The sequence below is a fragment of the Aplysia californica genome, unplaced genomic scaffold (genome assembly GCF_000002075.1).
Source record: "Aplysia californica isolate F4 #8 unplaced genomic scaffold, AplCal3.0 scaffold00442, whole genome shotgun sequence".
Taxonomy (NCBI): Eukaryota; Metazoa; Mollusca; class Gastropoda; order Aplysiida; family Aplysiidae; genus Aplysia; species Aplysia californica.
This window is the reverse complement of record NW_004797712.1, coordinates 556,256-572,608: the sequence shown is the minus strand read 5'-3', so window position 1 is coordinate 572,608 and position 16,353 is coordinate 556,256. Positions and strand designations below refer to the sequence as shown.

At 38.4% G+C, this 16,353-nt stretch overlaps 1 protein-coding gene across 3 annotated transcripts in view; it reads right to left on the bottom strand.

The window, feature by feature from the left end:
* LOC101860039 (ankyrin repeat domain-containing protein 26) overlaps positions 1 to 16,353 on the bottom strand; it is a 31,755-nt gene that overhangs the window by 11,248 nt on the left and 4,154 nt on the right. Inside the window, exons 6-17 of one of the 3 annotated variants that reach the window (XM_035971481.1) lie at positions 15,846 to 15,902; positions 15,166 to 15,285; positions 14,738 to 14,784; positions 13,617 to 13,758; positions 12,886 to 13,074; positions 11,921 to 12,136; positions 11,344 to 11,463; positions 10,645 to 10,716; positions 9,565 to 9,600; positions 3,763 to 3,813; positions 2,841 to 2,914; positions 1,930 to 1,999 (exon numbers count right to left, since the gene is read on the bottom strand). In XM_035971481.1, coding sequence (XP_035827374.1) covers positions 1,930 to 1,999; positions 2,841 to 2,914; positions 3,763 to 3,813; positions 9,565 to 9,600; positions 10,645 to 10,716; positions 11,344 to 11,463; positions 11,921 to 12,136; positions 12,886 to 13,074; positions 13,617 to 13,758; positions 14,738 to 14,784; positions 15,166 to 15,285; positions 15,846 to 15,902 — 1,194 coding nt within the window. Of the gene's footprint in view, positions 1 to 1,929; positions 2,000 to 2,840; positions 2,915 to 3,762; positions 3,814 to 7,851; positions 7,951 to 9,564; positions 9,601 to 10,644; positions 10,717 to 11,343; positions 11,464 to 11,920; positions 12,137 to 12,885; positions 13,075 to 13,616; positions 13,759 to 14,737; positions 14,785 to 15,165; positions 15,286 to 15,845; positions 15,903 to 16,353 lie in introns of all 3 variants that reach the window. The other 2 variants (XM_035971480.1, XM_035971482.1) reach the window with 2 other exon arrangements.

Below are 16,353 nucleotides of genomic sequence, written 5' to 3'. Positions count from 1 at the left end.
TGGTATGAGGATGTGGAAGATAGTGTGAGAGGCGGTGCGGTGGTGTGTGGGGGTGTCAGAGGTGGGAGCTGGTGTGTGAGATGGTGTGTGTGGAGTGGTGTGATGTGGGAAATAGTGTGGGAGGTGGTGTGGAGAGTGGTAGGAGGAAAAAAGCAGGTTTGGGAGGCAGTAACCCGGTGTGGAGGTGTAAAACGAGGTAAGGAAAGTGATGTGGGGGTGTGGTCTGGTGAGGATGTGGCAGTGTGGGGGGGTGTGCGGAGCGTGGTGGCCGAGAAGGGTGGAAATGTGGCATGAATTTCACTCTGTCTAAAGCAAACACAAAAGCAAAAGTCAAACTCAGGGGTACTAAGAGGCCCATCAAACTGTGCTGTGCTGGTGCACGCTAGAAGCCACGGGCTACCTGTGCTCTTGGCGTCGACGCATGCGTAGTGGTGTTCTCCACATCCCGCCGGAAGTCTGAGTATCTGGGGTCTGCCCGCGGAGACCCAACCCCCTAAGGCACAACCAAAGTTCGCACACAACATTGATACTTTGTTGTTTTTTACTTGATACTTCATTGTACCAGGTTACATGATAAGGAACAAAGTCAATTTTATACATGGTTATCATATGGTCATCTTATCACATCAAAAGAAACAAACTCAATTTTACACATGGTGTAACACCTTATCAACAATATTAGATTATTTAAGAGGTGGGACCTCCAAATTTAACTTCCGTGTTCAATAGGACCGAGCCAAATGGGTGAGAGCCTTGAAAACCCCACAAAACTGCCCAAGTTCAAGAAATCCCAATCTGGGATTCGAACCAGGGCCTTGCCTCATAGTCCAGCATGATACCAACTGAGCAAAGGGAGCGCCCCTATAAAAGGTCACGTGATTAGGAACATACTCAATTCTATACAAGATCATACAACAATAAACATATTCAACTGGATACAATGATAAGTAACAGACACAAATCAAATTTCGATAAAAAATATTGACAAGCAAGTCCAAAATATACCAAGCAACATTAGATTTCAAGATTAAAACAGGTCAAATACACGTTATATATTAAGCGGCTTTGAAAGAAGCGGCGTTGAAAGAAGCTGCATGAAGACAACCTTGAGACCATCTTAAGCTAAATTGACCGTCTGCTTAGACGAAAGGAGCCATAATAATATATTAGGCGGCTTTTCCCAAGATTCAAAGATACACCTCTGTCTTCAATAGACTTTTTTTCTTTCTTCCAGATTCTTAAAAAATAGTACAAAAGATGGATGGGAGATTTGTCATAAATTTTGTAGCAAGAAAAGGAAAACAAAAAGAGGAGAAAAATAGTTATGGAGGCAAACTTAGAAACACAAAATCCCCTGAGCTCAAGAAATGAAGTAAAGGAGAAAATTGTGTAACCCTTCCACCACTTTATGAGTGATTATTAAATGAGAAAATTCTAGAACTCTCAACCAGCAGAGAACAACAGAGCACCAATCACCAGCCAGAAAGAGAAAAAATTAATTCATTTGCCGATATCTCCTTTGATAAGTGGTAACACGTTCCAACAGAGTTTTACAAAGAAAAAGGTTCATATTATGCTTGCAGTTCTAATTTTAAAGAAAAAGTGTAATAAATATTTTGACCCATAAGTATAAAAAAGATAAATGAGCATGTGTTTTTAATTTGAAACAGATTTTGGTTCATAAGATTGTTGTGAATAATTCTAAAGGCAATAATATCTATTTGCAATTATGTTCAGTTTCAGTTTTGAATAAATAATAAAAACCGCTCATACTTTCATTTTTAACATACAAATACCAAAATTTGAAAAGGAAAGTTAAAAAGTAAAAAAGATTTATAGCCCCAGGCAACCATTAACTGCAGCTGGAAATGAGAGGCAGAAGAGACTGAAACAAAATAGAGAGACTCTCCTACAATCCAAAAGACTCACCTTCATCTTGTTCTTTGCTGACTTGAGATGAAGCTTCAAGGTGTTTACATCTTTCTGTAATTGCTGATTTCTGCACAAGATTAAGATCACGATTAAAAGAAAAAGCGCCAAATTCTTCTGTTACAAGAATAAGTTATGAGTAATACGAGAGAGTAGCAATGATTCTCAGTCAAATGGTGAAAATTATGAGTATATGTGTATAAATTAACTAGAGTATTTATGTATCTTCTTCTTCTTCTTCTATCCCGAGGTTGGGGCAACCGTTGGGGCACCACTGCATTGGAAAACCAGCTCTCGCCATCTATTTTTGTCCTCTGTTCTCCTCAGATTGTCACCCATCGTCTTTCCTGTCCACTCTGTAATGTTGCCCTCCCATCTCCTTCTCTGCCTTCCTCTCTTTCTCTTTCCTTGTACGGTTCCTTGCAGGATTGTTTTGGCAAGTCCTGTGGATCTTGTGACATGCCCATGCCATTTTAGTTTTCGTCTCTTCATTGTGGTCACTAGATCTTCATATTGCCCCACTGCGTTGGTGATTCTCTTTCGTACTTTTGTAAAATGGTCTGTCTGTATAATCTATGGTGAAACTGTCAGGAAGTGACAGGCAGGGTCAAAACCCGCCTCCTAAATGGTCCAAACTGTGTTGTTGGGGGAATTAAACACCTATATTTTTTTTTAAAGTACATCCCCATTCCTGTAAATATTGAGAGTAGGTATTTAAAGAGAAAACATATTATTGGCATTGTGGGCCATGACTTTAAGAAAAAATCTCCTGACACCATAAAACAAAAATCAGAAACAAGGTGGAAAACGAGCAGATCAGCTAATCAGTGTAAGAATCAATCAGTAGTCACTTTTCAAAATGGTGTACGGCGGAGTCTTACACAAACAGTCGGGAGGTATCGGTCACTTACTTTTCCATCTCCTCCCCTAGCCTCGCCTCCAGTGACCGCTTCTCTTCATTCACCAGGTTGACACGACTCTTTTCCTGAGAACACAAAAGATGAGTTGGTCAATATCCCATTATTAGAATTTGCCAAGGCACAGTTTGTGTTTTCCACCCTTTATAAAAAGAAGTAACGACTTCCATTTTAAGAGGCAAGACCACTTTAGTTTTAGTAGAGGTTTTATGACGCTCGCAACTGCATGAGGTCGTATGAGCGCCAGAAGATTAGAGGTGTTACAAGAGAGTAATAAACATAAAAAAGAAGAAGGGGAGATAAGGACGATAGATAAGACCTAGTGAATTAACATCCATCTCTGATAGGATAAAGATGAGAAGTTAGGAGCCTAAAAAATGCCCTAAAAATCCAAGATCAGGAATGTCCCCTTCAGGATCTGAATCAGGGTCAACTACGATGCAGTTCAGCTCTTTAATATCAACTTAGCGAACAACGAACCTATAATATTACACACAGACAAAGGGGTAAATCCAACACCAGTATAAAGTAACCCTAATATAAAATCATACAACATACCCCCCCCGCCGATCAGCTCACACAACTTCATAGAAGCTCTTGTGACCGAAGAGTTCAATCCAATTTACCGCCTCTGCCTTCCAAGACACGTCTACATGTTGAATTTATTCAATGTAAAAGAAAATCCGCAGACAGTAACACAAGATCTAGCATGTTGTTTCCTTTGAGAGCAGATGCATGAGGATATGAGTAACAACTGATTTGGAATGGAGGATAGTTTACCAGATTTACTTCGATCAATTCTGACAAAAAAAGAAGAAGAAAAACAAAACAGTATAAAAAGGGTGAATACTGTTGCTGATAAAATTGAAATTTTGTAAGAAAATATATGTACTCCCAAATTTTAATGTTTACTTACCTCTCCCAATCTGGACTCTGAGAATTGCTTATTTCTTTCCAAATCTGCAATCTGGGGACACAGACATCACAGATTCAACATCACTAGTCCCTGGCACACATTTTCAATTGACTTATATAAACAATGGCACCCCAAGTGAGCTATGAGAATGTACTAACACACATACACACACACACACATGGAGGGGAGAGGGATGGAGAGAGAGAGAGAGAGAGACAGAGAGAGAGAGAGAGAGAGAGAGAGAGAGAGAGAGAGAGAGAGAGAGAGAGAAAGAGAGAGAGAGAGAGAGAGAGAGAGACAGACAGACAGACAGACAGACAGACAGACAGACAGATACAGGGGTACAGACACACACACAGACACTAAGAGTAGGACACAAAGACAGACCCAAATATACACGTACATTTCCAATACTCAAGAACACCCAAATCCATTCAAAGGTTCTCAGTTCTTTTGTCAATTATATACATACTAAACAATTTGCTTGAGAGTTGCTAAATGACAGCAAATCACACAAAAATAATTATAGACTGCCTGAAAGTGAAATGAGGTGAAACAGCGTGGACTCAAAGTGGGTGTAAAAATATTAATATTAAACAAATAAAAGTAATAAAAATCATAATAATATTTCAAAAAGGGGGCGTCATATAAAATAGGTTTGTTGAAGCATGTTGATTTCAAGTATGTCCTAATTCATTCTATAAATCTCACTCTGAATCAGTTCATTTCCGGAAAACAGTCGACAGCTTAACTTTTAATTAACAAACAGTTGATGGAAGGTGGGGCAGGGGTCATAAAGAAAGACTTTGTCAGATTACAAAGGGAAACAGGTTTCATATAGGAAAAACTGCCACAGAAGTGACACTGAGCGGTCTTCTTAAACTTCCATTGAGTAGATCGCAGGTACTTTCGCCACGGTTCATCCAACTGATGAAAGTTTTTAAAATTGGAGCCCCTAGTTTTAATTTGGAACAGTACCTACCAAGGCTTCTAGAAATGAGACACCCAGAAGGTATACACGTACTTGACCCAACAAACCGCCGGACCTCACTTGTTTCCAAGCACTCATAGCAACCGATACATTCTGGTAAACATTAACCTTATTAGCTATACACTCAATCTTTTCAGTACCTAAAATGTAAACTAACACAGCATAAACGTTACAGTATGTTGTGACGGAAAATGCAAACCATGAAAGAGCATCATGTAAAACAAAAAAACTCATGCAAATGGATGACAAGCGTTTATATTGTGATCCACAGAAAACTCATGTAGATGTAAATGTGAAAATGTGACCTGCAGAAAATTCATAAGGATGATAACCATGACCAGTAGGAAACTTTTGTGGATGACAAATATTGTGACCCACCCATGCTCAGGGATTGAGTTGTGAATGCAAGGCACCATGCAGTAAAAAGAAAGTATATATATATGATCATCCTTAATGAAAACTTAATGTACATGTACACTATATATATACATTTACATAATTGATATTTGAAATAATAAAATTAATAGAATAATTAATCATAAAAAACAGAATAAACAAATAAATGATAATGAACAAAGGAAAGGATGAGCAACTGAGTGAAATAACAATCCATGAACAAAAGAACAAAACGATTAAACAGAAGAATGAACAAAAGAACGAATGCTCGAATGAAATGATGAATTTATGACTAACACAAAAGAAGGGTCAAATGCCTTAAAGATTGTACAATTTAAAAAAAAATTTAAAAATCATGTAGCTCTACATGTAGATGAAAGAATATTTACAAACAAAAGAATGAATGATCAAGCTTTTAAAAACAAATATATGAAAAGAAGACTGATAAATGAGCAGAAAAATAATTTTTGAACTATAATGATTTATGATAATAAGCGAGCAGAAGAATTCATGAAAAGAAGAGTAAATGATCAATTTATGAACAAAGAGTTTATGAATAGACAATAAATAAATAAAGGAATGAATAAATGAAAGAATTAAAACATTGGTTAAAAAGTAAAAAACAGCAAGCAGAACAGCCATTTTGAAAGAAACCATGCATGCCATTCAGGCACCAAAGATTATAAAATGGATTTCATAATGAGTAAGTGAAAGTGATATATGATTTGGCTGATGCAATGACAAAATATGAGATACATGACATGAAACTAAAACTATGATAAGAAAAGAGCTGTTAACATACAGAAAGCATAGCAGTCCACGCCCACAGAGAGGGGTGAAGCTATATATACTTACATCTACTACAGGTATATATATAATTCATACATGATCTAGAGTGAAGATGTAACAATTGTTACATATTGACAGATAAAAACATTTAGTCAGACACAAGGTGAACATAAAGAGGGTAAAAGTGGAAAGACTATCCAAACATGAATTCTTTGGGGTAGGTTTGCCTGTTGTATGATTTTAATTGCCCATTTCAAACACTAATATTATTCAACACAAAAGATTGGGGAGCCTTGAGAACTTCCTGAGCAACTGAAGTTGTAGAATATCGAGTTGGGCTCCGTACCAAAGTTATCTATGTTGGTGTGAAGCTTAACAACGTAAGTATTTATGGTACTGTGAAAACCCCCAAAAAAAACTGTGAATAAATATGCATGCAGATGCGTGTCAAATTCCACTCTGGGTGAGAGAAATAAATAAATTATTGAACAGCTTCAAGTGCAAGTGAACTGAGATACATGTTGATGCAATGGTCCAGCATTGGAGTCATGATGTGTGTCAGAAGCTATGTCCATCATGCATCGAAGACACAAAATGGCAACAAGTGCTGATCATCCTCGTAGCTTTCAGAATTTGCAGACACATGCTCACAACTGTTTTCATCAATCATGCATAGTGTGAACGAGAGAATGGTGTACTGATCAACTTTGATTATGAGTGACAGCTCATGAGAAGTGAAGACGTGAAGGACATGCTTGACTGAGTCGCCACAGACTATCAACTGCACAGATATGATGTGCCACGAATACAAAAACCTCTTTTCATCTGGCACGATTTGCTAAATAATAAGTATAAATGAATAAGCCTCCAGCAAGAGCATGCAGTGAGAGAAGATGCCAACCGGTGAGAACAGAGCTGAGTTTGGAGCACCAGTTCAGCTCACAGGATGTTGTGAAGTAGGTGCAACAGTAAGGCATCTGAACATGACAGCCACATGTGAACTGTACTGGTCCACTGAGACGAGGGAAGACAGTGTGCATCCAAAATATGGTTGGTTTGTGGGTGCTCCCATGTGGTTTCCTCATCCTTTCCTATCAAACATCTATCGTCCTTATCTCTCCTCCCTTTTTTCTTTGTATGTTACTCTCTGGTAACACCTTTAATCTTCAACACTTATATGACCTATTTGTGTAGCAAGTGTCATAAAACTTTTACTACCGCTAAAGCACTCACAATGCATCCAGTGTGAAGTGATGCGACTCCTGGTCAATTCTGCATGACTTCAAAAACGGCAGTGACTGATTTGGCTAGATTTTCCCATTTTGCAGGAATTTGGGCACAACCTGTTCCGGTCGTCCAAAATCAAATGAGTTCGTTTGTTTTATGATCAATTGGATTCAACTCATGAAAACATCACGTCAGATGACAACGTGACAAATCCAGACAAGAATTTTCTGCACACTGGATGGGGACTGAAGTAGAACCACTGACTTGAATGATTTAATTCAGCCGTTCAGGAACAAAGTCTTCTTCACGACACTGCTTTGTAGCCATCAAAACTCACTCCCACACATGGATGCATGACGCTGCTGCGTTGCCATCAAACAAGCATGCATGACTGCAGAGCTGTCATCAAACATGCATGTATGACATTGTAGTGTTGTCATTCAGTATACATGCATAACACAGTTGTGCTGGCATCAAACAAGCCACCATGCAAAGATGCATAACGCTGCTAGCCACCATGCAAAGATGCATAACGCTGCTATGTTGCAACCAAACAGGCATGCATGACACTGTAGAGCTCCCATCAAGCAAGCATGCATGACACTGTAGTGATGCCATCAATGAAGCATGCGTGATATCACTGCCACCCCTCCCCCAGGATACAGAACAGCATCACCCTCACTCACCCTGAGCCCGATCTTGGAGCGGGACTTGATCTCGTGGTCCCACAAAGACTTGTGTTCTCGCGCCTCAGCTTGAAAAATGGCTCGAGATGCCGTCTCTTCCTGATTGGCCCGACAGAAAATGTTTACACAATGCAAACAGCTCAAAGTACTATTTTCAAGTTGCTTTCAAAGGCTTCCGTCCAAATAATAAGTAAATAATATAGTTAAAAAGACAGCTATTTTTCTTCAAGATGGTTCATGGAAGAATGCTCACAAAAAATCACTGTGGGATGTATTCATCATATCAGGGGCTAATAAATTCTTTAAAAAATACCTTTTCCTCTGAAAACTGATAAAGCTAGATCTATGTTCATAAAACATAACATAACGTAGGTGAACGTGCCAGAGACCAAATAGGACATGAGGAAGAGCCACCCCAACCCCTCCAACTTATAAAAAACAACAAAAACAAACAAATAAACAAGAACCCATTCCCAACAACTGAAGCACCACTTAATGGCTTTTTAATTCGAGAAAGGACAAGTAAATATCCTCAGTTTTCAGTACAATTTTGTTCCTAAAGCATGCTATAATGCAGGAGAGATTTTGAATCTCCATCTCCCCTTCGCTTTTAGACACGATATAAATCCGATGAAAATTTCTTGGCAAACATTTCACTGTCAGAATGATACAACGCTGAAAAGAGGATGAATGAAAATATTATATAAAAGAATTCAAAGGGATAGCAAGTAGATAACAGAGACGTATCCGTGTAGTGGTACACTGTTTGGGGAAAAATCCAGAAAGATTTTTCTCAGTGTCAGTGCAAGGAGTGGTGGAAAAGATTTTTAGAAAATGATGAAAAAGAGCGATGAAATGAATAACATGAAACTATAGAAAAGTTTATAGGTGGGGGAAATAAAAAAGACTAGAGGAGGACAGAACACAGGTCCAGTTTGAGAAGCTAGTGTCTCTTCAAATTATATAAAGAGAAATCCATTCTAAATAAATCAAGAACAGGAACTAACATAGATGTTGTAATAATTCACCTTTGGGGGGGGGGGGGGGGGTAAAGATTAAAGAGTACAAACATCCTTGTCACATGTCAAATGTCTAGTCATGGGAAGAAAAAAATTAACCTCCAACAGCATCAGCCTGTCTTTTTTTTCTTCTATTTTTGCATAAGTGACTGACATTATATTATGGTAAAAAAGAAAAGCCAAAAGCAACAAAATGCTGTAGAAAAAGCAGCTGCATCAGACTACAAGTAACTTCAGAGGAGTCTCTCTGATTGTTTGTTTCCTGCAATCTGCAGTTAAGTAATTTGAAAGCAAAATAATGGCCAGGATGAATGACAAAATTTAGTTCTGAAAAAGAAAATGAAAATGATATTTGATATATGGCTTAACCATTATCGTACATAAGGAGTTGTTAAGAGAAGGATGTTGTGACTAGGTATAAATGCAAACACCATGAAAAATCGGATAGAACAACACTGTTATTTCTCACAATCCCACAACAGCGGAACAGCAAAGACACGTGACCATGGTTGCCACTCAAACAAAACAGTGGACAATCAGGGAAACACACTTCTTTGCTGACCAGAAGAACTTAGTTGTGGGATAGTTCAGAAGCAACAGAGTAAATCTTAGTACGATTATTCGCAGTCTTCGTTTGGAGGAGGCAACTACGAGGTCAAACTAGCATTGAGACGAGATGGTCGAGGTCACTTACGTCCAGCCTACTGTCCTCAAGGCCACTCTGTTCAGACTGAAAACAAATCCCAAGCTAACAACAGAGAGAACTCATTTCCCACCACCCCAAGAAACCAACACACATGGTTAGTTTGGAACGAAAAGATATTATGTGAAAAACTAATTAGTTTGGTTTTTTTGCTTTTCGTTTTACAATAAAGAGAAGCTGAACCTTAGCACAACAGATACCAGCACTGCACTGACAAGGGGTGGTGCAGATTCCCTTGTTGAAAATCTTGTTCTATAGTTTTGGAACTTTAGGTCAAAGATCAGATTTAGAGTCCAGGATGAATTAACATGATTTCAACTGTAACCCCAAATTATAACCTTCCCCTCTCACATCCTTGCACTTCAATCCCAAAACTCCAAATTTTATGAGAAAAAGAACTTCTTATAATGATGAAACTAGAGGCTAAAGTGGGAATCTGGACAATAATTGAAAAATCATTTTGAAAACAGGTACAGCAAAAGCCACACTTGCACACAGTTATGATCATAATAAGGCAGATATCATGAAAATATATTTCACAACACAACCCAGCATTTCAAATGCCAATCACTAATCGACAGCTTAGAGAAAGACTCCGTAATAATTTTGAAAAATGATGTATGATGGAGTCTTACACTGAGCATTCAAAAAGTCATCAATTACAAAGGAAAAAAATCAAAAGCTCTACCTTTTCTGAATTATCTTCTTAAGAATCAGCCCTGATAAGGCCTTACACTTACTGTGTTGTAATGTTGTAGCCATGGAAGCAAAAGGCTTAGGAAAGAGAGTACAGCAGCAGTCACACAGATCAATCTCCAAGAGTGCAGAGTTACATGAAGAGAAATGAAATCAGACACTCCACAAATTTATGTCCTCATCAGAGACAGTCTTTAAATAAAGAAACTCTTTCCCTTATTTCATTGCTACAATTTTTATATTGCTGGATAATGTAGCCACTGACAAACAGACGGGGAAGGAGTTCACCATGGAACAGATAAGCCACAAACTGTGAATCATCACAAGGGCAGGAATACAAGAGAGAACAGCATAGACGGAGACAAGACATCTTACCCCAAGCTTTTCTTCCAAGTGCGCTGAGCTTGACTTGAGATTGGCACACAGGGCTTCAAGACTGCTGCGCACCTGAGAGAGAGATGGAGAAGAGGATACAGATGAGGGATGGCATAGATTTAAGGCACTATAATCACTATAAAATTCTTTAAGAGGCAGGACCTGCAAATAAATATCCATCTCCAGTAGAGCCATGCAAAAAGAGGGGCAGGAAAAGACAAACAATAATAAGGACAGATGAAAGGAAAGTTTCGTCAAACCTGCTCAAACGGCCACCTGTACAAGACAATCATTTATTGTATAAACAAACACTTCCCACCTTGCATTTTTTTCTATGTTACTGTCCAAGATGTCCACCTGCCTAAGACAACCAATTTTCTCCTTGACAATGGGTGGCCGTCTTGGATAATTTCAACTGTATAAAAAAACCAATGTAATCATTGATAAGTTGTTTTAGGATCAGCCATCAGAAACTTTTAGAACTCCCAAATTCAGCAAGTTTATGCTTGAAACCATCGGCATATCACTCAAACTCACCATCACCCATGTATCACTCAAACTCAAACCATCAACACATCACTCAAACTCACCACCACTCACGCATCACTCAAAGTCACCACCTCAAAGCATCACCAAGATTAAAACCACCAACACATCACTCAAACTCGTCACCACCCACATAAGAATCGAACTGCATACCTTCTGTGAGTCCTGCAAGTCCTGGGACAACATGTCCGCTCTTTGCTTCTCATACTTCAGCTCTGCCTCCAACCGTGCGTTGTCTATCTGAAGTTGCTGCATAGACTCGTCCAACTCAGACTGACAAATGACAAATCAAAACACACACATGAAATGTATGAAAGTCTGCAAGACAAAACAATACATACATATGAAATGTATAAAAGGTTTGCAAGGAAAAAAAATCAAGAAGGGTAAGAAAAACAACAGAAAACAATCCCACATAATTATTAATTCCTCATAGTCTTTTTCTTTAGCTTAAGGTTTTTATCTGAACTGTGTACATATACACTAAACACTTCAGAAATCATACCTTTTTAATGAACCATGTCATAATGCAGTAAAGATAGTCGTTTTTGCCAAGTGCCAACAAAAATGTGTCGTTTTTTTACATTACAGCCATGCTGTATAAGACAGCCACCTGTCTGAGATGGCCAGTCTTCTGCTCAATGATGGGTGGCCATCTTTAACAATTTCAACTGTAGTTTAATTTAGCTCTCTCTCTCTCTGTCTCTCTCTCTCGTCACTACAGACAAACCTTTGACTTTGTGACAGCCTGCATGTTAGCCGAGGTATTGGCCAGCTGCTGCGTGCTGAACAGAGACGAGTGCTCCGCCTTCTCCAGCCGGTCCACCAGCTCCGAGACCCGGGCCTGCGCCTCCACTGACTTGTCGTGCGTGGACTGGTAACGCTGCTGTAGTTTCTCCATCTCCACACGCAGCTGGGCTCGCTCCTGCTCCAGCTGGTCTTTGGACTGAGGAAACACAAACCTTTGTTTGTTTGTTTGTTTGTTTGAGTAAAGAGAAGAACATCGACATAATGATGGTCATTTAGTGCTTGGAAAAAGTAAGACAGACAGACAGACAGACAGACAGACAGACAGACAGACAGACAGACAGAACAGAGTGAAAGTAAAAGTACCTACCAGTGGCGTCATCCAACCACCCACAAAACACAAATAGGCTTGCCAACCTTTTATAAACCCAGTCAAGGACACCCAATGTTATAACAGAGGATTCATAAAAATGAGCAAAATCATATCAAGTGGGATTAGTTTTGGTGCAGTGTTTGTAATAAGGCCCTGAAATTTCCAACTGCCGAATCCGAGACAGTCCAAGGAAAATCCACTCACTCACCACTATGGTCATCTGCAGAAAAAGGCTAATATATCTTTCTTTTCACGTTCTCTCACTCACCAAGTTGCCATCTGCAGCAAAACACTAATATACCTTTCGTTCCTCTTTCTTTTACTCATGGCTATGGTCATCTGAAGCAAACGTTTAATATACTTTTTTTTAACTTTCACTCATTCCCAGCTATGGTCATCAGCAGAAAAAGGTTAATAATATACCTTTCTTTCCACTTTTCTCTCACTCAGTCTTGTGGGTCATCTGCAGGAAAAGGCTCTTATACCTTTTTTCCCACCTTTCTCTCACTCAATCTAGTTTGTCATCTGCAGGAAAAGGCTCATATACCTTTCTTCCCAACTGTTCTCTCACTCACCCTCATGGTCATCTGTAAGGAGGCCTCGGCATGCGACAACTTCTTCACCATGTCGCTGTGTTCCTCGTGGAGACGTCTCAGCTCCTGCTCTAGCGTGGCTCTGCGCGTCTCCCCGCTCCGCACCTCCTCCTTCAGCCTCGCCACCTGCTCCACCAGAGAGGTGTTCCTCTCCTCTAGGCTAGCCCGCGCCTGAGAATAAGTTGAGAAACAGAAAACATTTATTCAAATTTAGTTGATTAGTTTAGTTTAGCTTTTAGTTTAGTAAGGTTTTACGGCGCTCGCAACTGCATTAGGTCACATGACATTGAGCACCATAGTTTAGCTTTAGTAAAAAATTTTATGGTACTTGCAGCCCAATATACTGAATAGTGATTCCTTTTTCAACAACAAATGTGATCATTAGCCGAAGTGATTGTCTTTTGTTTATGCGTTCTTTGTCAGATTATGGGTGTATATGTATTTGAAAGAATTGCTGTATGTATGTGGTCAATAAATCAAAACAAATTTACCTAGTTGAATAGTTATTCATCTAAAGAAAGAACTCCTGATAAAAAAGACCTGTTTTTGGCGAAACTAATTTGACATCGAATTTGTCGTAAAAGAATCTGCCCAAGCCTCTGCCAGCAGCTCATCGGCACAGCGGTACTGACTGTGAGCGGCTGGGAGCGCCTTGCTGGAGATAAGGAGTTAAGAATAGAGGTTTTTCATACACAGTCTGACATTTTCCCTACCCTTTCACTGTCGGCCCTCAGGTTGGTGAGAATAGCATTCAGTTTCTCATTGGCCTCAGAGCCAGGCAGTCCCCCGCCAGACAACTTGAGGCTGTCCATCTGCTGCTTCAAGGACAGGTTCTCGTGCTGCTGGTGGCTCAGTCTGGGAACACAAAACAAAACAAAACAAAAAACGTCCGTTATGTGAATGGCTCTGAAAAAACAAAACAATCTGTAATTAGAGACCTCAAGCAAAAGCTGCTATGCTTGAATTTAGTTTTAGGGCCCTATTGGAAATAGAAGTTTAATTTGGAGGTTCCGCCTCTTAAATAACCTAGCAGCGTCAAAAGGGACATTTAGATTACACAATTTCAAATCTTTTTTTTCAGATTCAATTTTAAATGGGATACAAGTATACAAACAAAACAAATACATCGGTCTGCTCAGTTTACATGACACTGAGGCTGCTGATAAGAAAAAGGAACTGTAAAATCATTGCCAAATTCTATTTCTAATTTTGAGTGGTCTGTCAATGTTCCAAAAGAGGGATGGATTACTCTCAAGATCTTTTTCTGAAGTTTATACCTAAAATTACATTCAAATTTGTTCTAAGAGTAATTTTGCAGTTTCCTCCTGAGAGTCAAACTGTCATAGTAAAAAGTGAAAACCTTCTTCAAAGTTCACATTTGAAACAAAAGTTATTTTTTTGGAGGAAAATCTCACAGCTTCCTTTCAAGAGACTTGATGATGTTTTAACAAGCCAGAAGCTTTTTGTTTTGTTCACTGAAATGGTAAAAACATCATCATACACTTGGGCTCTTTGGTTTTTTTGTTGATGTAATGAAGCATATCTGTATGTAAGAGTTATATGATATGTGCAACACAGATAGGTCATGTAATAGCCAGAAATGAGAGGTATTTCTAGAGAATAATGTATGGTACAAAGAAAAGAAAAAAAGATAAGGACGATAGATGTTCGATAGAAAAAAAATAGCAAACCACACTAGAGCACCCACCAACCACCAATGAAATATGTCAACACAATCAGAGTGATGACCAGATTAATAATCCATCCATCCACACTGTTCATTTCAAGTGCAGATATCAAATAGATTTCCCTCAAACACAAACAAATAACTCACTTTTCTTGAATACTTTCAACTTTTGCCTGGAGCTTGGCATTGTGATCCTGGGGAAAAGTGACAAAAAATTTTTTTTCCAATGCTTTAAAACAAAAGAGCTTTTTTTCTTCACTTTAATCAAAATTGTTTTTTTTCTAATTATTGACATGGGATGTTTGCAAAGAGTTTGTTTTCTTAGTTACAAAAAATTCAGTTCTTTAGCTTGCATGTAACATAGTAAAAATTGCATAAACTGAACTTTAAAAAAAGAAGGCAGATTTGGAATCCAAATGGTAAGAGATCAAGGGGGAAAGCCAAGTGGAACCTGGAGATGAGTCACAGAGAATGGTGTATAGAAAAGTTGGAAGACGTGGAACAATATCAAGAGGCTGTACTTTTATTAATTAAAAATGAGAGCAAAATTCTGTCAAAAAGAAAAACTTTCTGACCTTCTCCAGCTTGTTGTTCTGGTCCAGCTGTTCGTGTGCGGTCTTCTGTCGCTCCAGGTCTTGCCTTATCTGCTGCAGCTGGCTCGTTCTTTCCATGAGGGATGTGTTGGACACATGCAACTGAAAGAAAATTGAAAGCAAAACATACGAAAGTATAATTTCTGTAAAGCTCATAGAAAATGCCTAAGAGCGTGGATAAGCGCTATATAAATGCAATTATTATCATTATTATTGTTGTTATCATTATTATCATAATCATTATGAAAAGATACTAGACAAGATCAACAGTTTTGTAACTGAAAAACAAAAACGAAAAGCTCAGAACAAGACAGATGAGAGAACATCAGGATACTCACGTCCAAGCTAAACTAAATAAATAAAGCAAAAGAAAAATTTCAGAACAATGCATCCCTTTCATAGAACATCTCTTTGGCCAACTAATACAAGCACCATCAATGTCTAGAAGCTATGAGACACCTGAAAAGCTATATATAGCACATTGTCGAGGTGGATGAACATAACAATGAAAGTTCCCCCCCCCCAAAAAAAAAAACCCCAACAACCTCAAATCAAAATTCAAGCATACCCAAGCATACGGGAGTGATCTCTTACTCATTTAAGTATACAACAAAACTAAACTATTTTGCTTCATATTTTTACGTAATGTTAAAAAAACACACCTCATTTTCCATAGAATTGAACTTGGAATCTGTAGCATGAAGTCTTTGATTAAGATGCTGTAAAAGAGGGAAAAAAAGACAAAATAAGACAAGAAAATATATTTTTTTCTTTATAAGAGCACACAAACAGTGGAAAATAGCATGTTGCATCTCACAGACATTGCAATAATATGATGTTGGAAAACATGTAATGTATACACAATAATAACATAATACAGAACATTACATCATCTCTTTCTTTCCCTTTACATTACACATATAAACACACACACACACACCACCCTGACATAATACATATTAAAAAGAAGCAAATGAAAAATAGATACACCATTTTCTAAGACTACATCCAGACATTTAAATGAATGTTTATTCTTTTTCAACAAGAAAGAATTAAAAAGAAAGGTTTAAGCAGCATCTCGACATGACATTATACTTCCAAGTTCTCCATTGCCAAAACAAAATTAGAACAAACTCTCTGTGGGTTCAAAGAAAAATGATAAAAATCATG